General features: G+C 37.3%; 1 protein-coding gene across 1 annotated transcript; it reads right to left on the bottom strand.

The window, feature by feature from the left end:
* Positions 1 to 7,335: 7,335 nt before the first annotated feature.
* KBTBD3 (kelch repeat and BTB domain containing 3) lies at positions 7,336 to 13,993 on the bottom strand (the record flags this gene model as incomplete). The annotated part of the gene is made up of 2 exons (XM_084251101.1): positions 7,336 to 8,938; positions 13,761 to 13,993. 2 exons carry the CDS (start codon positions 13,991 to 13,993, stop codon positions 7,336 to 7,338), a joined length of 1,836 nt encoding a protein of 611 aa, XP_084107227.1.
* Positions 13,994 to 24,388: the final 10,395 nt, after the last annotated feature.

The following is a 24,388-nucleotide window of genomic DNA, read 5'->3' as shown; positions in this document are numbered from 1 at the left end:
CACATATTAAAAAAAAACTAGCAACAAAAAATGTTGGTGAGGATATGGAGAAAAAGGAACTCTCCTGCATTGCTGGTGGGAGTGCAAACTGGTCCAACCACTATGGAGAGCTGTGTGGAGATTCCTCAACCTACTAAAGATAGAGCTTCCATATGATCCAGCAATCCCACTCCTAGATATTTACCCAAATGACACAGAAACATTAATTCCAAAGGGCACCTGCACCCCTATGTTTATAGCAGCACTATTCACAATTGCTAAGCTATGGAAACAACCCAAATGCCCAAAAATAGATGACTGGATCAAGAAGATGTGGTACATATACACAATGGAATATTACTCAGCAATCAAAAAAGATAAACACATACAGTTTGCAGCAACATGGATGGAGCTAGAAGGGATCATGCTCAGCGAAATAAGTCAGAAAGAAAATGAAAAATACTGGATGGTCTCATTCATAGCAGGAATTTGGAAAACCTAACTAAGGGACCAGGAAAAAGACTAATTAATACAAAGTAAAAATCAAAATCAACAAGCAACTATAAACCAAAGACCCAAAGGGGGGGGGTGGGGGAGAGGAAGGATTAGGGTCAAAATAAGGGGGGGGGTATAATTATATGGGGAATATAACCAAAATGAAAATGCATACATTGTGCATAAATGAAAAATGATGTAAGAATTATATAAAATAAAATATCAAAAAAATATTTGATGCAAGGAAAAAAAAAAAAAAGAAAAAGAAAATGGCCTGTCCAGAAAGAGGAATAATGAGACCTGAAATTGAGAAAGCATGTGTTTAATGTAAACAATAAGTCTTTTAATGGTACCAGTTATTCTTTCATATCTTAGACTATCCTTCACTTGAGAGCATCAGTGTGTAAGGTAGGAAGGTTTATATTCCAGAAACTGGCTGGTCCTTACATGCCCGGTGTCAAGGAAGTCAGGGTCAGCCAGTGACCAGTGCCTGGCCCTGTATCTTCAGCTAGCTTCTGCTGCTGTTGCTGCTATTTGTGGCTCAGGGACATTTGGCCCAGTAAGGGCCTTATGGGCTTTCCCTACTTCTTACTCATCTAAAGTCTGGCAGGTACCTGTAGTTTTTCAGACCAGGATGGTCACCTTAAAGTCTATACTGCAGGACAGGCCATTACAGCTGCAGAGTCTCCTATGACAATTCTTCCTCCTACCTCCCCTCTACCACCTCTACCAGTACTCACACATGTACATGTACACAAACACACACACATACACACACACACACACACACCTTCCTGTACCACCACACTCTCAGTAATTCTGAGACCCAACAGAGCCATTCAGAGTTTGTGTGGAAAGGGATGGCAAGAAAATGAGAGCCTTAGCATCCACTTTTATTATTGCTAATAACAATAAATACAGACAAAATATGTATTCTTTTTTGAAACACATTTTAATAAACAATTATTTTATAGAATTGAAATGTTCCACTACAATGTCAATATGATTAATATGGACCTGCAGGAATGCCAGTTTGATTTCTTATAGCATATGGCAGAAGTCTATATCCCACTAATAGGGAAATGAAGTAAATTACTTGTGTATGCTACTAAGTAGCTTTTAGCACCTTCTCTCCAAGTGGGAAAAGGTCACTAAAGCTAAAATGCCCTTAGAGGTGAAATGGGGTTGCATATCAACTGATGCCACTTGCAGTCATTGTCACCCATTATTACCTTTGAATGGAAACACAAAATTAGATATTAAAAATCAAATTCACTGAGAACAGATAATCCCTAAACACTAAAAAAAAGAAGTTGAATAAATGACTTTGCATCTATAGTTACACTTTCAAGAACCGACTATATCCATATACAAGTATACAATCAACTGTACATATTTTCTAAAGGTGTGCAATGCACTGTATAATGCAATCTCACTCCCTCAAAATGCTTCATTATTAACTTTTCCAAATACTAACAAAATCTGAAGATATATAAGCTACTTAACTCAGTTTTTTCAGATGAGAAAAATATCAAATATTACAGAAAGAATCAACACTCAACATTAAATACAATAAAATCCTATGGTAAATCAAAATAATTTCCTTTGCAAATGAAAATAAGTTGGAAAATGTGCAGTTCTGTTAGACCACTCAGTAACAATATGAAGATGATAAATACATTTTGCTTCACTAAGTCTCATGAAATATCACTTTATTAGTTACCATATTGTGTGCAGCCATTTTACTAATGAATAGGTACAGAAATGAAGATATGTTCTTATTCTTAAGGGCTTCCAATTAAATAAGACAGATATGTAAAGAAATAATTGACACCACAGATGATATTCAGAGAACTATACTCTGAGTTATTTCAGCAAACTTGTTACCCTGGGAATTAGTGGCATAATTTGTTGAGCTAGTTAGACAGGATGGCTAGGGATGTCATGAATAAAGTTACCTGACCCTTAGAGTTATTTAACAATGACATTGTTTTTGGAAATACCATGCTATACCTACCTGCATGATCAGCACAGATGAATATCCATATTTAAGTTATTACCAAAGGTTGGCCTGTTTTGACTGATGAGCACATTATCTTTTCATTAACCACCAGTGATGTGACTGCTTTGGTTCCTTGTCTACTTTTGGGAGGGTTGTCTTTCGATGTGTTTTTAAAACTCTCAAGCCATGTGAAGTGACAAACGATTGGAAGGCATAAGCATTTGACTTTAGAAGTCTCCCAGAAAATGTTTGCGATTACGTTGATGGTGGAAGAAAAGAGACACAGCAAAGCTCTAGCTCAAATTGGATTTGTAAGAGCCAGAGAACTGGTTAAGCGAGTCAAGTGTTAGGATTATCAAAAGATTCTGCCTTGTGGGTCAGTCTGAATCCATCAAAAGGCAACAGCGTTAGGATTAATTCTCTGAGGCAAATGTACAAGCAGAAGGTATGTGACCTGATTGTTTTGTATGGCAGACTTTGATGTGCTCGTCATTTGAACAAGAAGGAAAAGGAGCCTTCATTTTAGAGGAGCTACTGTTTAAAATGCTTGTGAAGATAGAAACTGAGGACCAAGGGCTGGAAATTATATAGGGAGCCAGAACTGCTTTCAATATCAGGAAGAATTTTGTAATGGAACTGTTTAAAAATGAAGGTAGTGAGTTTTTTAGCCCTGAATATATTGAATTTGAAATTAAAAAAAAAAAAAGTTCTAATGTGCCAAGGGTGTTTTAGAATTCAGAGGGGACTAATATACCAGGTCAGAAACTATAATAGATTCTGAGGTTATTTTCAAGTTTAAATAGACTATGATATAGAACAGTTGTCTTTTGATAAGTATGTAATAGTATTACCCTGTGATTTAAATTCCCTATTTAGGTATTAGTTTTGATTAGGCATCGAAATATCATCAAACTTAATTTATAAATTCATTTGGATTTTTAAGACAAAGATTTCTTTCAAATCATATATTTAACTTGAATACTATATTTAGCTTTATTGTTACATTTGCAGAAAAATAACAATATTTCAGGAGAAAATTTTAGGTACCAGTCTTTCAGTTTCTATTCAGTATAAAACAAATGTGCATCTATGGCAGGATAGAAGGAAAAATCCCCATTAGTAGCTCACAATAAATGTCAGCACCTTTTATAGATTTTTCCCTGAATGATTAAAAAAAAGAACAAATTCCTTCCAATAAAAGTGCTCTAAAAATGATGTCATTTCAAGACTCAAGTCCTATTAAGTTTTGACTATGCAAAACCATGGAAGTGAAGTTACTCAGAATGCCTCAAATGCTAAATAAACTGGAAGAGAAAGCAGTCATATGTCAGAAAACTGTGAAGATCAAATTGTGTGAATAAAATGTACAGATCTTTGGCCATGCACTCCTGTAAAGGAATTTATTGGGCTCATCATCTGCCACAGTCTCTGATAACTAGTCTTATTATAAAATATGGCTTTATAAAGTGGGGTAAAGTTGTTTCTTATGTTGAATGGAAATCTGATTCCTTATAAGTTCTAGGCTTTGTTTTTAGATCTCCCTCTAAGCTGCCCACAAGAAGATATTTTGTGTTTTACACATTCAATTTCAAGAGTTTTCAAACACCGGATTCAATTAAACTGAGAATGATGAACTAAAAATCACAGTGTATTCACTATATACTTAATCATTACATTAAATTACATTTTTTGCTTCCAAATATCAAAATGTAAACTGATGGTTCCCTTTTTACTTTATTCGCATTTTCAGTCATAATACCTTGAGCTAGGTATGCTGAACACATATTCAATTACGCTTCTTGACAGCTGGGAAAAATGGAATCATGTTGCAGCATGTGGTTGCTCTCAAATAATATTCTAGCTTTCAAGGGTTGCATGTAGTGAAGACTGCTGTGATAAAGACTTTCTTTCTTCCTACAACTAGAGTAGAGTGACATGGGAATATAGTTAATTTTGATTATGCAAATACTTTTCATACTGCTTTGTCTCACAGGCCATCAATGAACAAAAGGTGCTCTACCTTTAAAATCAGGTTTAAAATTCTCTCAAGGAATTGATCTTAGATGTTAAATTTAAATATTTTTATATATTTAGTAATGCTGTATACCTACATTCAAATTTAGAAAACATTACAGTAGTAGCTTTTGTGTGTTTGTGTGTGTAATTTAAATATAGTGGACCTCAACAGATAATAAAGAATTTAGAAATGTTAAACACAATTTATCCACAAGAATTATAGCAATCTGGATAATAAGCACAATTATTTTGTCTTTTAACCTGTAGCACTAGAAGAAGGATGATAATGGAATGAAAGGAAGGCAGACTTTAAAGAAAAAAACAAAAACGGACCAAGGGACAAAGCCATAGATGAAGAGATGGTATATCCTCTTGAACCTAACCTTACAATCAGGAAGTACAGCTCCTCCTACTGTGATAGACTTGACACATCATTGATACTGGCATGTCAGAGATCCAGAGCAGAGGGTGAGCCCTCAGTATTACTGGTCCATGGATAATGAAGTCACAGTGATTGGCAAGGTCAGAAAAATATAACCACTACTCATGGACTATGTGTTTGTGGTTGAATTCATTGAGAATTCTGAACATAATCATTTTTCAATAAAGCAAATTAGATCAAATAAAAACACTACCTTTACATGATGATGCAAAATGAGAACAAGATCAGTTATTAATGGAACTTAGTGCAGCACCAGCACCAGTTGCTATGGTGACAAGTAAAAAAAGAACAGTAAATACATTTTGGTGTTTAATGATTAGACTGCACTTTTCTCACAGTTGTAACTGATGAACAGCACTCAGATGTGGATGTAAAGGGATGGCAATAAGTAAAAATATTAACAAGTAACTTGCAGCAATTGTAGAATTAAGACAGGAAACCTTGTGAATTAGAAACTCTATTAGATCAAATGTAGAGGGAGCCACCCAGGCCTTGAAAACAAGGATATTCCTAGAAATACTACCATAAATCAATGGCCAATGAGAGGTGGAAATCGAGATGATACAATAATGAAATAAGATGAGGAAGGGACACTATTTTGTTTTAGTTTCTTCTTTCTGGAAGAGATTAACAATTCCTAGAGTCAGTGATTAAAACAATATTTACTTTTAACATACTTTACATATGCTTAAACAATTCAGAAAATCCACATATAGGTCACCCATTCTATTATGGCTTTTCTCAAATAATTTGTTTTCAAAGTCTCTCTTACACACACATACACAGAAAAGGGAAAAGCCAATTAAGGTAGGTGGAAAGGAAGGCCACTGATTCTAAACAACTATCATCTGAGTAGGGAAAGTCCTTGATTTGGAAAATGCATGATAATGTAGTCTAATATCTGTTCTATTAATATTTTGAAAAATATGTTTGAAATTTATGATTGCATATATCTATATGCTAGAATTAAAGGTCTATGTCCATGTAAAAACACACTTCTAAAGTTAGGTATATTTCCATGTAAAAACACACTTCTAAAGAATATATACAACAGATTAACACTTACTGCAGACTGTGGGAAACTACATTTCATTCCAGAGAAATCAAATATATGTGTTACCTGAGATATAAATCGGGGGCCTTAAAACCTATGTTTATATCTTTAAAACTGATTAAAGAAATATATCATCTTATAAGGCAGAATCATCTTAGCTGAGAACATGAATGATTAACATTCTATCATTTTGGGTTAAAGTTGATGAAACATCTAAACAGAAGCAGGCTGCAAAGACCACTATCAATACCAAAAGCCCAGTCACATTTTTACATTTAGAAAAGAATTCACTATGAATAATTTACTAATGTGGTAAACTAGCATGGTTCTTTACAGTTGGTATGTATCATCACTGAATATTGATAGGGTACTAGTTTATTTTAAACCCCCCAAATTTCTTTCTGCAACTCAAATGTGAACATTTAAAAGCTTGAGAAATGTGACATTAATGACCCACCTATCTAGGGGGCAACTTTCCATACATCCTCAACTATATTGGAAACAGGTAATGACAGAAAGGTATTTTAGGACTACCACCCCAGAATACAAAAACTTCACTCAACAGCTTACATGTTAAGATAAACTCAAGTGTAGCTTAGAACTACTAGTGAAATCAAGAGTGTTAATTTACTGAGCTTGAGCCAGAAAATATAAAGAGAAATACAATACTCCTAGATACTGAAATAAACCAACAGTGAGAACTAGTAGAATCATCATGTCAGTAATTACCAATGGCATTATGGCTTTGCAACTTGATATCTTATGCTCTTAATGAAGAGCTGAATCTTAGTTGGACCATGTTTAGTGCAATTTAGGTTAGGGAAATGTATCACATTTTAGAAAAATTTATGATAAATAAATGGTGAAAAAAGGGTTTAAAAGAAGTTAACAAAGATCAGAAAGAAGAATTCAATAACTCTTATACCTGTAGTAATAAGGTAGAATTCTCACCTCTAATTTATTTTTCACCTCATATAATCGAGTATAAATAATTCATTTTTACTAAAGAAATTTCCCCTGTTAACTTTGATTTGCTTATACTAGTCTTTCATTGATAAAGTACTTTAAAAATGAAAACATCAAAGCATATGAGTTTTGCTTACATAGGAAAATACTAAGTATTCTGAATTTCCAAGATTATTCAATATAATTTTTCTTAAAATGTACTTTACATTTTAAGTTTCTTGGAACTCCTTATTCATAAGTGGCGTACATTACAGTCATAGTAATTCACTAGCAGAGGGACATTTTAAGATGCAAAGACCTTTTCACCAACAATTATGGTTGACACTTACTGTAGGTTTCTAAGACTCAAATAGTTTTAGGATGCGTAAGCATGTACTACTTTTAGAAATGATTAGAAAACCATGGGTCCCTGTATTTATTAAACTGAATCACTTGACAGTAAAATTCAGTTAAGGCTCTTGGCATGGGTGAAACTTCTTCCCACTCAGATCTGCTGCTGTGGTATACCTGCACTTCATCTGTGATTTCATCTGGTGCATAATCACCACCTAATATATAAATTTTATCCTCAATTCCAACTGCACCTGCATTAAAGCCTGCACATTCAAAGGAACCTTCACCCTTCCAAACACAAGTATCTGGACAAAAACTATAAACCTTATAGGTGGAAAGGTCACATATATACAGTGTGCAGTTTACCGGGACAGCTTTAATTAGTGTTGCATGAAAAAACTGCCCGAACTCTGCTACTAGTTCAGACCACTGATCAGTTGTAGCATTGTATTTAAAAAAGCAATCAAGAGATGGGTTGAAGGCATCTGTAATCTCTACCTCTGAGCCAAGGACATAAATTACATTTTGGCACGCGCTTGCTTCAGGATAGTAAATACCTCTGGGTAAGGGGCTAACAGACACCCATTCTTTGGAAAGAGGGTTGTAAGATTCAACATCTAAGAGACTTTTAATTTCCTGAGATCCTCTCGTCTTTCCACCTATGACAAAGAGTCTGTTGAGAACCATAACTGACGTATGCATGGTTCTTGGTGTTTTCATCGTTGACACTAAGGAGAAATCATTTTTGACGGGACAGTAGCACCAGGTTTGATCAGTGGCGTCATGATACAATTCTGCAATGTGCAGTCGCACTGTTCTACAACATGCCCCTTTGCAGCCACCTGTCAAGAACATTTTCTCTCCGTAACTAGACAGACTAGATCCTGGCAAGTCAATCAGGTGTGATTGTGGCAGTATCTTCCACGAATCACTTTTAATATTATAGCAAAATGTATATTGATTCTCCCCATTATCCTCAGTTTTGTGAACAAATATGTATTTTTCAGTTGTGGAGGGTCGAGCATCAGGGAAAAGTCCACCTGAACCTTGCACACACTGTACCGCATCCATGATGGTGTCAAAACAGCCTGTGCTTTTGAGTAAACCCTCTTCACTGAGCAGACAGTCTTGAAGTGTCTCCTCAGGTAACTGATGCAGCCTTACTTTTTTAATCAAATGAGGCAGATGCTTTTGTCTTGATTCTAAATTATGTTTAGTCCAACTAAGGACAACTTTCAGTACAGTTTCTTCTTCAGGAACATTTAATTCATCTGATTCCAGACATTTTTGCAGTACTCCAAAGTTCATCTCTAAGAAATCACTAGACTTAAATAATAAGGAAAAGTGATGTTGTACAAAGTATAATGCATGATCAAACAAACGGGGAGAGCCATAGCTATCTGATAGAGATAATAACTGTAAGCAATTGACAAGATTAATACTTTTTATTAGAAAGTCACTGCAAGCTTTGGATAGGAAGGAAACTTGAAGAAATGATGACAACTGGAAGAACATTTCCACATTATCATCAGTTATCTTTGCTTTTCCAGTGTAGGCATAATCAAGAAATGCTTTTACTGCTTTGGAGGACAAGTTAGTAATGGTAACACTTCCACCATCTCTTTCTTTCATGTTTACTTCAAACATAGCCCTGTAAAAATAGAGAACACAGAAGAACAAGTAACCAGGAACATTTTATTCCATAGATATTTTCAAGCCTGCTTTAAAGAGGTATCCTCCTTTACCCTTAGGCTGATTTTAAAAAATATTTGCAACATGTATTTTAAAAGCATCCTAACAAATCATTTCAATACATAGAATAGTTACATACCGTATTATTTATCTGCAGATTATATATTATATAACTCTAACATTGTGAGATTGTAAAAATTATAACTGGGCTACAGCAATTAATCCAAAGAAGACTGTAAAAACATTCAAATTTTATATACTGATTTGATGTCCTTATAAATTATTCATAAAATTCAGGTAAAATCTCTCTAATGACAGAATTTCTTTGTTTATGTGATAATTAGTATCAACTGTGCAGTTGATAATTAAAATTATGTAAAATACATAATGCACTTTTGGGTTTAGGAGCTGAAAGTCTTCCAAACATAGTTTTAATTTGGCAGTAGTGAAACATGTTGCCAATGGTTCTGTGAATGTAGGAAAATCCACCAAGTAAAAGAAAATTAAAACAGGTCTAAAAACATACATTTCATAGAATTTTAGGAAAAAAGAAATATGATTCTCTAAGTGTAGTAAATATACCCTAAGCCACAAGAGAAAGGCTAAAAATAAGTTTTCAGGATAGATGAAGATGGGTCTCCTGATTTGAATAATTAAATCATCTGAATGTTCTTCATAATAACTTCTAACTTACCTCTACATGGCAAAGTTGTAGAATCTTAGGAATTGGGAAATCTGGATGCCCAACTTAACAAAAATATAAATTATTTAGAAATGTTTGGGCAAGTGGCTAAAATGTATTTTATTATTGACTTTGGCAAAAAAAAAAGTATTGCTACCCTGTACTTATATTAACTTTACGAAACAAAAATTTTATACTTTACACATCCATTTTTATGATTTAAACAAACCCATTATAGTGGCTGTCTGTGGGTGTAGTATATAAGCCTCCTTTCAACTTAGACAAGAGCAGGATGTTTGATCACCCTGAGGCTATACTCATGTGCTTTGTGCCCCAGGGACTGATCAGTGGAACACCTTGTTAATAAGATTAGAGCCATAGGTGGTAGTCTGGTGTATACTTACCCTCCCTAAAGCCCAAAATACAGTGTTCAGTTTGACCCACCTTCTCTGTCATAAAAAGGCCAGGATCCTGCATAGAGCAGCATACTGCATCCTACAACCTGCTCCATGACCCCTGTTTCTTTTCTTTATCACTGCAGTGTTGCTGATGCAACAGCTGTCAGTAGAACAAACAAATGGAGATTATGTGGAAAGAGCTTCAACAAAGAAGCTAGACTGCCCATTGACCATTCATTAGTACTGAAGGTCAAATGGTTTGGTTCTGGTTTTAATACTGGTTTGTATTTAATATTATGCAGCGACACTTGTGAGCAGTGCCTGCAGATACCAAAAACTCTGCAAGGAAACACGGTTGTGATTCAAGTCTACCCTGGAGGGTAATGAAAGTTATTAAAGATGCACTAGCATCCAACTGAAAAATACAAGGGGCCCTAGAAATGCAGAATGTAAGAATGTAAGAATGCCTTCATACTAGGCCAACATAAAAACAAACAGTTCCCAAAATTACATACATCACACGTTGGGCAGAGTATTACAGTAATGTATAACAACTTAGAAATATTAACTTGTGGTGACAATTGTGTTATTAGATATATACAGTCAGCTGAGGGTACTATTAAGAGCATGGCCTCTAGAACCTCATTGCCTGCTGAACAACTATACCTTTTTTAACTGTGTGACTTTGGAGATATTTAACTGCAATGTCTTTCAAATTCTCCATTTGAAAACAGGGATCTACTGGTAGTGAGACAGGGCAAGCTAGGGTTATTAGGCAGTTTTAGGGATAGTGCAGGAGGGGACCTCTGAAAAATTTAGGGAGGCTTCAGAGATAAGGACAAGCAAGGGAAAGTAACCCATTCCATTAGGAAAAACAAACATGCCAGGACCAAGGACAACATTGTTAACGCTGGTCCTGGTTTCCTTCAGGTGGTAAAGGGAGGCGGAGATTGGAGAAATGGAGAGTGGTTTAATTTATGGTCACATTAGAAGGGCAGCTGTTTAACTTCAATGCAGGGATGCCCATCCAGAGGACTGGGCCATAAAGATAAAGATGCAACAAATGGGGAAAGACAGACCTGCTAGATAAGGAATGTGAAGATCCTCCACTCAGTAGCAAATTAAGTGAGACAGCCAAGAACTAACCAATCACAAAGAGACTGGTGAAGTTTTAGAATAATGAGGGAAAAAAGGTATATATTCCCTAAGACACGACTCTGCTTTGGCTTCCTTGCCCCTCCCAGGCCTGGTTCCCTGGCCTGGGAGTCCCACTTTATTTCTGCTCTTTTCCTCCTCAATAAACTTTTTCTTCTAAACAAACCTGCCTCTTCTCGCTTGCTTGCCTGAGCGTCTGAGAAGTTCCTGCTGGGGCTTCGTGAGACACCAACCTGTGGGGGTCTAGTGGCTGGGGCTCAGCGCTGCCCTGCAGCCTGAAATCCGATCCCGGCTGGGAGACTAGGCCTGACAATTCCGGTATCAATAGTATCTATTCCACTGAGTAAAGGAGTTAATGTAAAGTACCAGCTGTTATCATTATTGTAAAAAAAGTGTTTTCTAGCAGAGTCTATGTATTTTTAATCAGCTTCCACATTTTCTGAGAAGACACAGATCATAGCTCTATACTTCATCCTACTCATCTTTAAAGTATCCTGTTAACATCTGTCTCACTGTCTCAGATTTACCATGTTACCAGAAAGTGGTTATATAATGTTACACAATGTGTGATTCTTTTTCAGTCTTGTCTCCAAAGACTTTGCATTTCAATAGTAATTTTTGTTTTCCAAAAACATTGTAAAATGCATTTATCATATATTATGTGCTCTCCTGCTATTTCTGTTTTATGCTTTTCCTCCCCATACTTCAGGGAGTTAGATTACAACACAAATATTATGATTTAGTGGCTTTCTGGTACAAAAGTGTAAGGGACAGAATTTTTATCTTTATGTATACGTATTCTTATGTGAACTGGGTTCTCATCAGTAAAACATATAATAAAGGATATTTAATATAGGTCATTATAAAACTTCAAAACAGGTAGAACAATTTAAATTGATTGTTCTAAGAATAAAACATTTAAAACTGATCCATAAAAAGCTAAGAGTAAGCAGAACAAGTACTATGGGCAAAATAACAGCTGACACTAATCAAATGACGTGGACACTGTCCTAACCATTACTATACAATAGTTCAAAAGCATACTGACTCTATGAGTCTGGTTCTATTTTTATTACCTTATTATTATTATTTTTACAAATAAGAAACTAGAGCCAGAAAAGGGGAAGTAAGTTGCCTAAGGCCACATCTAGTAGATAGTGGAGCTGGGATTTAGATTTAGTGTATGGATCATAAGGGGCCGAGTCCTTAACCAGTGTAGTGTTCAGCTTTCTGTGATGCTAAAGTGACTTGAAGGGTAAGGGAGCAAAAAAAGAGTCACATGGAAGAAAACTGATTGGAAGAGAGGTGGGAAGAAACTAGTGGAAACTGAGTGGCAGGGTAAGAGCAGCAAGGGCTCCAGCGGAATTTGAAGAATAACAGGTTACCTGAAGAAGAAATGAAATGTACAGATGAAAACATCTAGCCTGTTTAGGCAAACTGTTCAAGACTGTTGTAGCCTTCCTGCCCCCAGGAAACTGATGCAGCCCTGAGCCACTGCTCCCCAGTGCAAAGCTGGAAACCCAGCAGGAACCTCTGTTTAGCAAGTAGTAGACAACTTTTGCTGAATGAAGTGCAGTTTCAGTGCAGGGCAATAAAGGTAAAGTCTAATTATATATTGGTAGTAAAGCACGAGATAGACAAAAAAGTAAAACCAGTATAAATTAACTTACCTCTGTATAGTTTAAATCTTACTCTCTTAACATCAAGTTAATTATTATAGTTTTAAACCCTGCTTACTTCAAAGAAAAATTGCTTCCAAAATGGAACATTATGCAAAATACTGCAATTAGGCTATAAGTTTACTGTAGTGTGACTAGGAGGACTGACAGCCAGATGTCACTGAGAGGCCTATGTCTCACCGAGAGGCCTACCAGGATGGTATCACGTTAATAGGGTTACCATGGTTCTAAGGCAGGTGTCTGATCTTAACTGGCAGCTTCAGAAACCTGCTGTGATCACGGTGGATTTAGTGTTGTGATGAGGCCTGTCCCTACAGGATTATCTACTTGGGAAACCAAATTATATACAGAAAGTTGCTGAGGACGAAAATAATTTGGGTACTCTCTAGAAGTGTTTCTGGAATTATTTTTCTCCATTTTAGGGATAACTTGCCAAAGAGAGGCGAAATTTTTAAATCTGGGTTAAAGTTCCTCTCCCGTGATAATCTATACATGGAAGACTGGAATTTATTTTAGTCTTAGACTCTTCATTGTCTTTGAACTTTGATCAATCTGTCCTTTCCTCTTTTTCTAAATGATACAGTGCAGGGATCCTCCAAACAAAAATGACCCCGATCAAAACATTTTTTTTCAGAACATTTCAAAGGATTAATAATGTTCCACAGAGCTTTGAGAAACACAATCCTGGGAAGACCCGAGCCTTCAAAATAGTCGTATTAACTTTTCATACTCAAAAGTCATTACTCTAGGAGCTTTTAATAAGCATTAAAAATTATTGTTGTGCATGCTACTGTGGAGGGGAAATTGAGTAGTTATAAAAAATAATTATCCAAATAATAAAATCTGAGGCATAAATATATAAAGTACCTGAAAAAGTCACTGCATGCTGCTAATACACAACGATGGCATGGGATTGTTTCATCTTTCATGATTATTTTAAAATCATAAAAGACATTTTGTTCTCTAAAATTCTGTAGTACACTTAGGATTTTCTGTCCATGATCTTCTGACACAAGGAAGTTGTTTTTCTTCTCAGATGGAATTCCATTACATGGGCTTCGTTGATTAAGAGCAAATGAATTATCCATAGCAAATTCCATCTGTTCTTAGAACTGGAATGAAAAATATATCATTGATGTAGTAGAATCAATGAAATTGGCAGACTCCAAAAATTGCCCTCTTAAGTGTTAATTACACAAAAAATGCTCAGTAATTACAATCATGACAGTAAGCCTTCTAAATAACTTTTCATTATATTTAATACTTGCTAAATCTGAGCTCAGTGGAATAAAAAGTATATTATTGAAAGATAATATTCAAGGCCTTACCATTATGTTAAACAGCAAAATCTGTACATTGTATAAGTAGCTTATACAGGATTTTACTACATGACTAGTCTTACTGTTACAAGCAGCAGTGTTGTTTATGCAGTAGCTTGGCTATATACCCAGCACATCCTTCTCCCCTCCCAACCATTTTCTTTTTCTTAAAGATTTATTTATTTATGCATATAAGAACTGTGGTGTAAGCCAGAGGTATGAGGGGTGAGAGGGATTCACCAGAGACAGAGTGGGGAGCAGAACAGGCAGGTCTATTGAGATATACTGCTGAGGGGAGCAGCGGGAGAGACTAGAGAGGTCTGCTGTTCCATGTAGGTCAGTTCCCTGAATGGGATTGAACTCATGCTGCAGTGGCTGGCAATAGCTTGATAGTACTGAGGTTTTAACCACTGCACCACCAGGGAGGCCCCCCATACATTTTCTTTTGGTAGCAAAGAATTTGTCCAAATGTTGATCATGAAGCATATGGTATATGCCTTCTGACTTTTAAAAGAGACTTTTAAAAGAGAATCGATTGAAAAAGATCAGAGTGTTAGCTTGTATTAACTAGTTAAGGCTTTTTGTAAGGGAAAAAAAGACAAGCATTGGTTCGAGTTAGTTTGAAAGCAGGAAGGAAAAGAGTATAAACCTTTTATTAAGAAAAGCTTTTTTAAACATGAGGTCAGAAATCCAACAGAGTTGAAGTTCAGATCATTATGATTTTTCCAAAGTGCAAATGCAGTTTCAAAGATAAAAGTTTGGGCACCAAAAGCAAGGAAGTGAGGTACAAGTAGAAAAGAAGACTGCAGACTAGCAGAGTCAGTTAAATAGGGAACCTTGACTCTTAGTCTATTTCTTTTGTGATTATCTGATTAACTATTACTTTTGCAAACACCCTAATTGTCCCTTAACATTATTTCTCATGGTTCTGTTGGTTTAGCTGTAGGTTCTTGCTTGGGGCTTTCATATGTCCAGAATCAGATGGCAGCTGTGGCTGACTTTATCTGAGCCTGACTGAGGCACAAGTTTCTTCTTTCGTTATTTCTGATGCTTCAAATGAGATGGTTAGATAGAACCATCTCTGTGTCCTCATGCACTTATCTATCCGGCTAGCTTATACTTGTTCATAGTATGGTAGCCTTGGGGTAGTGAGACTTTGTAGGCAGCCTGGTTCTCCCAAAGGGAGTGTTCCAGGGGCCAGGTGGAAGCTAGATTGGAGAAGAAATCCTATGGCACCAATCAAAACTCTATTCTAGGCCAGAGATATAAGTACTCTGTTGCCCAGTACAGTACTTCAGGCTATGTGTAGTTACTTAAATTACTTAAAATTACAAATTTAGTTCCTTGGTTGCTCTTGCCATATTTTAAATAGTAAGCACATACAATGTGATGTTTAAGTTTATGTGTCAAAGACAGGGTGCCCAGACATTTGACTAAATATTATCTCTGGGTATGTCTATGAGGGTGTTTTTGGATGACATTCACATTTGAATTCATAAAGTATGTTGCCTTTCTTAATAGGAGTGGGATATGCAATCCACTGAGGGCCTAAATAGAAAAAAGATGGAATAACAAAGGACCATTTCTGTCTTTGAGTTGGGACATAAGGTTCATACTGCCTTGGACTAGCACTCAAGAGTAGAACTATATTATCAGCTCTCCAGCTTACTCACTGCAGATAGGGTCTTCTTAGCCTCCAGTCATGTAAACCACTCCTCTCGAATAGATCAATCACTCAATCAATCTATCAGTCAAGCTTGCTAGCAATCTCTAATTGGTTCTGTTTTTTCTGGAGAATGCAGACTAATACACATGGTCTAGTGGCTACTGTACTGTATAGCACAAATATAGAACATTTTCATCATCATAAAAAGTTCCATTGGATAGCTGATGTATAGGTGAAGAATTGTAATCCTTTGTATACAAAAATTAGAAAAATAGGGCCTCCCTGGTGGTGCAGGGGTGAAAGACAGTGCTATGAAGATATCACCAGCCACTGCAGTGTGAGTTCGATCCTGACTGGCCAGCGAGCAACCCACATGGCACAGCAGTCCTCTGCTGTCTCACCTACTATTCCCCTCAGCAGTGTATTTCAGTGGATTTGCCTGTTCCGCTCCCCACTCTGGTGAAACCTCTCACCTCCCCGCACCTCTGGCTTATACCCCAGTTCCTGTATGCATAAATAAATAAATCTTTTTAAAAATTAGAAAAATAATTCAGCAATATGTAAGAAATTATGTACTATGACCAAATGGGTTTGTCGGAATATCATTATCCCCCAGAGTAGCAAACTAAGAAAAAAAGTCACATAGTTGTATGAACTGATATAGTAAGAGTGTTTGAAAATCCAACACCTATTCATAAGAAGGACTCAACAACAAGAAACAGAAGAACTTCCTTAACTTGATAAAAAAAATCTACCAAACTACCTATGACATTATTCCACATGATAAGAGACTGGATGCTTTTGCTCTAAGATTAGGAAAAACATCAAGGATAAACATTCTTACAAGAGCTAGTCATCATAGTACCAAAAGCACTGGCCACCAAAGTATAAAATCAACATACAAAAATCATTGTATTTTTGTAAACTAGCAATGAACACATGGAAACCAGAATTTAAAGTATAATATCACTTGCTAAAAAAGAGAGAGAAAGACTTAGGTATAAATCTAAGAAAACATATACAAGATTTGCACAGTGAAAACTACAAATGCTGACAAGAAAAATCAAAGACCTTACTGTAGAGACATGCATTGTTTATGAATTGGAAAAATCAACATAATAAAGATATCAATTCTTCCCCTACTGATAAAGAAGTTTAATACAATTCCTGTTAAAATCTCAGAATTTTTCGTAGCTACAGATAAAATTAATGAAGTATGAATAATAAGTCTTCTGATTTCAAATTCCACTATTATATATCTGCAGTAATAAAGACTGACACTGGAGAAAGGACCAACACACAAATCAGTGGACAGAATATATAGTTAAGGCCAAGGGTTAGTCAATAATTTGTTAGAAATGATGCACAATTCATAAAGAGAAAAATTGATAGATTGAATTCTATCAAAATTAAAAACTTTGAAATTTCATAATACACTATGAAAACCCTGTTGCAAGAATGAAAAGATAAGCTACAGACCAGGAAAAAAATACTTGTAAACACAATCTGATAAAAGATGTATCTAGAATATAAAACGAAATGTCAAACTCAGTAAAGAAACATTACAATTAAAAAGTGGGGGAAAAGACACAAAGAGAAATTTCACATATCTTCACATATTCTCAAATATATTAGGATTGTACGTAGCTGTTCACTTTTATAAAGTTGTCAAGATAGTCTTCCATGTATAGTCTATACAGAATAACAAATAAAATCTGAAAATCTTCTTAATTTTGGTTTGCACAAATCTCTACTTGTATTATTGGACTCTGCAAATAACAAAGAACTTGAGACTTAGAGCTACAGAGCTGGTTCCTAAATGGTCCATCACAAATAATGACTCCTACTGAGTGTCTCTGAGGCTCTGTCTTCCATGTTGACAAAACATGCAGATCTACTACACTGGGTTGTTATGATGCTTACCTGATATAAGGAACATTAATATTGTCAAATGGCATACAAATATTAATGGCTAAAAACAATAAAAACATATTTAACAAGTGACATTACTGGCAAACAGTTCTCAGTTCTCGCTAAACAACAATTATTTTTCTCCAAATATTTTGCAAATTCAGCATCTTATTTCTCTAAGTCAAGACACATTTTTTCACCCCTACACTTAACATATGTAGAATTGACAGACACCTTATCACAGCTTATGGCCAGGTGGCAGTCATGTCTTATTTGTCACTACCTGTGTCTGTGTATCATAATGTTAAAAATGGGGGGCGGGGAGCATTTTGGAAGAAATAACTGGATATAACAATGGACAGTTATTTAAGAAATGATATTTCACTAAAACTCTTAATAACAAAGAATGACATTAAGGGAAAAAACATGGACATTGAGGTGTTGAGTTCAAAGTGCATTAGAAGAGTTAGACTCCGAATGCAAATAAATTTTAAGAGCACCACAGCTAATTTTTCTTATTTTATAGGTATACAATTGTAATTTATGATTTTTCAAAAGGGCTTTCTTTAAGTATAAAAAAATCAAACTGATAGACATGTCAGAGTTAAAATAGCATTTTTTCCTTTCTCAGTAGCAATAAAATAATGTATTTTATAAGATTGCCTCTCAGCCTCAATGAAACACCTTCCTGCTCAAAGCATTTAATCAAGTTTAAGAAGCAACCCTTTGATATAAAGTAATAACCAAAAAGCATATGCCACTTTATAAAAAGAGAGTATTAAACTTAAACCTTGCTCTGACTAATCTGGGATTTGATTTCATCAGTTCTTCCAGTGATACTGTTATGGGCACCCAGCCACCTCAGCGGCTGGAGCCGGTAGGACAGTGGTGTTCTCTTCCCCTGCTGCTCCACAAGTCAGTTGTGGCAGTTGCTCCTCAGAGCCCAGTAACTGCCTTTTGTCAGTTTTGGCAGTTGCTCCTCAGAGCCCTTTTATGTAACAGTGTACGTCCTGGATCATGGAATGGACCAATCAGGTGTGAGCTATGAGCGGATTGGTGCTGAATGGTCCAGTCAGACTTTTGCTACCAGGACCCACCCCCTCTCCACAAGTCAGTTGTGGCAGTTGCTCCTCAGAGCCCTTTTATGTAAGAGTGTACTTCCTGGATCATAGAATGGACCAATCAGGTGTGAGCTATGAGCTGATTGGTGCTAAATGGTCCAATCAGACTTGTGGGTGAAAGAGGATATAAGCCAGGGGTAGAGGGACCTAGAGGGAGCCCCTAGAAAAAGGAAGAGTATGAGAGCCCCCAAAGAGAGAAGTGGACAAGGGAGACCCCCAGAAAAAGTAGACAATGACCCCAGTCCTGAGAGAAGAGGACAGGTGCCCCGAAAGGAAAGGTGCCGATGACCAGGGCCCCCGAAGACGGAGAGAGGACACCAGCCCCTCAAGAAAAGAATACGGATCCAGCTTCCAAAGAAAGAGGAAAAGACGCATCCAGCAGCCGCCCTCTGAGGAGGGAGGGAAGCCGAAAGACTGTGTCATGGACTGGGCCTTGGGTCTGTCTCTGACGTTGCCTGACAGTAGCATCAAAGGTCCTGGGCCTGGTGCCTCAAAGAGCTGTTTGTTGTTGGGATGACCCAGAAACTCACAGAGAGCTGTTAACTCTGGGTGTCTCTGACGCCGCCTCTGCAGGACCAGCAGTGCCCATCACTACTGGCCGGTGCTGTCCCGCACTCCTGGTGACCGGTGGCGACTACCACTGATGCTGCCTGGGTGAGGCAGCCGCCACTTGTGGGTACAGTGAGCTTGTTATTTCCCCTGTTTGTAAATAATCCCCATGGTTGTTCCTGGAGCCTGAGGTCTCTTGCAATTGTGTGCACGGGTGAGAACCCACAGTGAACTGTCCTCTTATCGGGCACTGTCCTTTGTTAGGCTATAGCCCTTGGTTTTGGTTTTTGGCCTTTTGGCCTTGGGGCTTTTTAGTGGCTCTCTGGTCTCAGAGACCCTGTGGCCTCTTTTGTGGCCCTCTCTTCCCCTGTTTCAATATTCACTCACTGATGTTCAATATTAGCATGATGCCTGGCCTATTCTATTTTATATTATAGCATGCTATCTATCCATACATGCCAGGTACTGAATTAGGTACAAGAGTGAGCATGGAGATGAAAGGCAGATGGTGATTCCTGCTTTCATGTTGTTTTGTATCTAGTGAGGAAGGTGAATTTTAAATTGCTGTAAACATTATGAAGAAATACTAGAAAATTGAAATAAAAATGAAGTGTGGGGATATATTCACCTGCAGATAATAAAGGTGACCATGAATACACTTTGCTTATTACCATGTGCCAGGCAGGCTCTTACTACACGCTTTATAGACTGTCTCCAGCTTCAAAACTGTATAAATAAGTATAGCTATTGTCCTCATTTTATAGACAGGAAACATGAGAATTTTTCTTATTTGTCCAAGGTCACATTGAAGAAACATGGCGCTGAAATACAAGCTCCCATGGTCTGGCCAGTGCCCTTGTTCTCAGCCACAGTATTAAGAGAACCTTTCTGAGAAGGTGTCATTTTATTTTATTTTTATTTTTTTTAAGATTTATTTATTTATTTATACCAGCACTGGGTACAGTCAGAAGCGCGGGCGGGTGAGAGAATTCACCAGAGCCAGAGCGGGGAGCAGAACAGGCAGAAGGACCGAAGTACACTGCTGAGGGGAGCAGCGGGAGGCAGGAGAGGTCTGCGCGCCATGCGGGACCCTCCTCCGGTGGCAGGGGAGCAGCCGGGGATCGAACCGACGCCGCAGAGGCTGCGGTCAGCCTCGCAACCCAGCGCTCAACCGCTGTGCCACCGGGGAGGCCCGAAGGTGTCATTTTAAATTGACATCTGAATGTTGGGAAGGTGGGATTGGTGGGAGAAATCATCTACGAAGGCTGAAAGTGGGAAAGGGGCCTTAGGTTTCAGGCAATGAAAGAAGGCCAGCATTGCTGGAGTCTGGTTAATGGGAGCAGGGGTGTGGGGACACAGGGCTGCAGGCCAGCGTTACCTCTTGAGGGATCCTACGGGCACAAGGAGTTGGAATTTTATTCTAAATGCAACAAGAACTACTGAGGACTTGAAACTGGACAGTGACATAGTCTTTTATATCTCTCCAGCTGTATGTGAAGAATGAATTCAAAGAAGGTAAGAGAAGTCTACACATCCACTTATTCAATTATTGCAAAGTTTCCGAGCAGCCATTATTGTGGTGGGCACTATTCTAGATTTAGAACATACAGACAAAACAGTACAGAAGGTCCCCTACTTTGGAGTATACTGTAGAGTTGGTGAACACACATACATGCATAAGAAAAACAAACCCAAACCAAAAAATTACCCTCTCTCCTACATCAACAATTTATCCCACCCTCCGAGACACTGTCCAGCAGGTTTCAAATATTTAGTATCTCTCATCTTTAAACAAACATTAAATAAAAATCTATTGTTTGACTATTTAATTCCCCTCTAGCTACCATCCGATGTCTATTCCCTAATCCAGGAAGACTTTAAAGAATAGTGTGAGTAGCTTCTCCAGTTTATCCTCTCAACCCATACAATCAAGTTCTCTCTCCCACTGGCTAAAACTGCTCCTGCCTGTCACCATACTACCGCCTTGCAGTCAAATGCTAAGCTCTCTCCCCTCATCTTACTTAACCACTCAGGAATACTCACATTAATTCATCCCCTCTTCTTTTCAGTGCCCAACACTTTCCTTTTGTGTCAGCCCCTCCTCCTCAGACTATCAATAGAAGGTTATATAGCACAGTGATTAAGGACACAGGCTTCCATTTCAGACTTAGCTTTGAAGACAGATGGGTTCTGGCAGATGGGCTTGTAGTAAGGAGTGTAGACACAGGAAGAGGTTGTTCCCCTTTCTTATGGAGGCTAGAAAACTAATCAGTTTCTGAGGTGAGTAACAGTGGAGACAGAGATAGCTGAAGATGGGCTTTAGCTTTATTGTGGAAGTAGAGCCCATAAGTTTGGTATAAATCATATTTAGGAAATGATGGAAAGAGAATATCAAGAGTTCTTTGAGTAGAATTAAGGAGTTTTTTACTAAAGTCTTAGAGAGAAAGTTTTAAAATAGAATAAAGTTTAAGTTGTGAGGTAATATTAAAAGCTAATGAATATTACCTTAAAAAGAAAACAGAACCTTATAAATGATCACATTGAAACTGCAACCTGGAGAGTTTAGTGATCTACCTGAAGCCCCACAGTAACTTGTGGCAGAACTGAAAACATAACACAAGCCTCTCGGGACTCTCCTACAAAGCCACAGAACAGGATCTGGCAAGATGACTATTACAAACTTGCACAGCTTCTATTACTTTAGCCTTTGTGTCCCCAGCCAATGCCATTAAAAACATCATCAGAAAGTGCTAGTGTTTACTGAATATAGTTAACCAAGTTATTGGCTGTACACTTTGTATTTCATTAAGAAAAGAGTGAAGGAAATTAAAGACAGACTATAAATATACAGTTTGTGAAGAGTAAAATCTGTTGTAAAAAATTCATTAAAAACATTTAGTGACAAATATTATCTAAAAAAATTAAAAAAATGATAAATGTTAAAAATAAAAAAAAGTATTATACAACTGAAAAAAACATTTAGTGACATCAATTTGTAAGGGGCAAGGTATACATGAAAGGAACACATGAAATTCCCTCTCAAGTACTTATTATTCTGATTTTCAAGATAACATGCATATAGATAATTCAAAACAATAGGAGAGATATCTTAGGGACTAGATACTAGAATAACTCAAATGAGAAGAGATATCTTAGGGACATACTAGAATAACTCAAATGAATTATACAGACAATATATTTTTTAAGTACTCTGGGTGGTCCTTAAAAAAAGGGTCCTTAAAAAAAAGGTAAGGTTTGCGTTGAAAGACAGGCAAGATTTTAAAAAGTAGACAGGCAAGAAGCTTAAATCTGTAAAGAGTATCCATGGTACTAGACTTGAGACAGAAAGCAGGTTGTAGAGGGAGTGAGCTTTTTAGACTGGTTCTACAGACACTTTCTTTTTGTGTTGATATTTGAGCTGAGACCTGTATGCTAAAGAAATGTGGTGGTGGGAGAAAAGAATCTTCTAGGCAGAGAAAACAAGTTCAAGTAATGTCGTTACTACATTACCTGCCTGTTCATTAAGCTCTACAGCACAGAGCTTAGTTTAGTGGTAAAAGAGTGAACTATGAATTTCTAGTCCTGAATTTAAATAATTCCACAAATTCTCTTTCTTAGCTCAGTTTCTCCATCAGTAACAATATTACTGCACAGAATGTATGAGATAATGTGCACAAAAGTGCTTTAAAAACAAAATAAACTAAATTATATAAATCAATTCAAAATGACATGAATATAAATGGTATTATGTAATGCTTAGGTACACAGGTTTAAAATGGAGAACTGAGTTATCATAGGCAATATGACTATCAATTCATCAGTAACTATCTTCTACCTTGTTTTTTTTTTTTTTACATTTTCTCTTATTGTAGCTTTTTATGTATATTTTTTCTACTTGGCTGTATGGTAAGCTCTAGGCAGGTGGTAGACAGACCTTCAATATGGCTCTTGATACAGATTTTTCAGTATTAACTTAGTTGATTTATCAAGCAATTCATTTTACATCCTTTTTAAGGATTCGTGTATGTGTTCAAAATCCCATCTATTTGGAAAGGACTAGAAGAGGCTTGTGATATAAGAAAGCTATGGAAACACGTATAGATAAAAACAGAATGGAATCCTTTGTAAGTTAGGAGGGTGGACATAATCTGCAGTTAACTTTGATAATTTCTACTGCTGGCTTCTAGTTAACATTCCCTGGCAGCCAAAGAGGGGTTTTGCTGAATTCCACAATTTGACATTTAATCTGCCACCAGTTAGGCAATTTATTCATCTGCAGAGACCAACTCGGTTTGAACACACACATACACAAATCCTCAAAAGGATATAAAATGAATTGCTTGATATATCAACTGAATTAAACATAAAGTTAGGCACTTAGATTCATCTGCAGAGACCAACTTTTCCCCTGGGGCCAAAAATGCAAACGGGACTTTGATCATGAGGGCTTTCATAGAAGAGTAGCAGGTCTACAAGGACCTAACGTGGATACAGAGACACCAATAGCGTCCTTCGTGAATTCTGAGGAAATAACTGAGCAGAGGCAGGATAACTTTGAAGGGCTACAGAAGTTATTTGCTCGGTTCTGCCGCTTTTACAGCAAATATGATAGAACCACTGGTGCCTCAACAGTAGAATGGTTTCTCCCTAAGGCCAGACTCTGACCCAGGCGGGGCACAAGCAAAACAGCACCTGGGTTATTTGATGGTCGCACCAAAGGGTCGGCTGCAGCCCAGCTCTCTGACAACCTCGGGTTCAGCAGGGCCGGCACCCCATCCAGGGGTAGTGTCTCAGGGGGCTTTCGAAGTTGTTTCAGACTGGGCGACTGCGAGGGGTAGTGTCCTGATGAGGGGGCTTAGGCCGAAGGGCCGCGGACAGGAGTGAGGGTGACAAGTCAGGGCTGCCGCGGAGCATGACTCCAGGGGCCCC

This window comes from Talpa europaea, assembly GCF_964194135.1.
Source record: "Talpa europaea genome assembly, chromosome: 12".
In the NCBI taxonomy this organism is placed as follows: Eukaryota; Metazoa; Chordata; class Mammalia; order Eulipotyphla; family Talpidae; genus Talpa; species Talpa europaea.
Note: the sequence above shows the minus strand (reverse complement) of the source record. Positions and strands in the feature narration are given on the sequence as shown.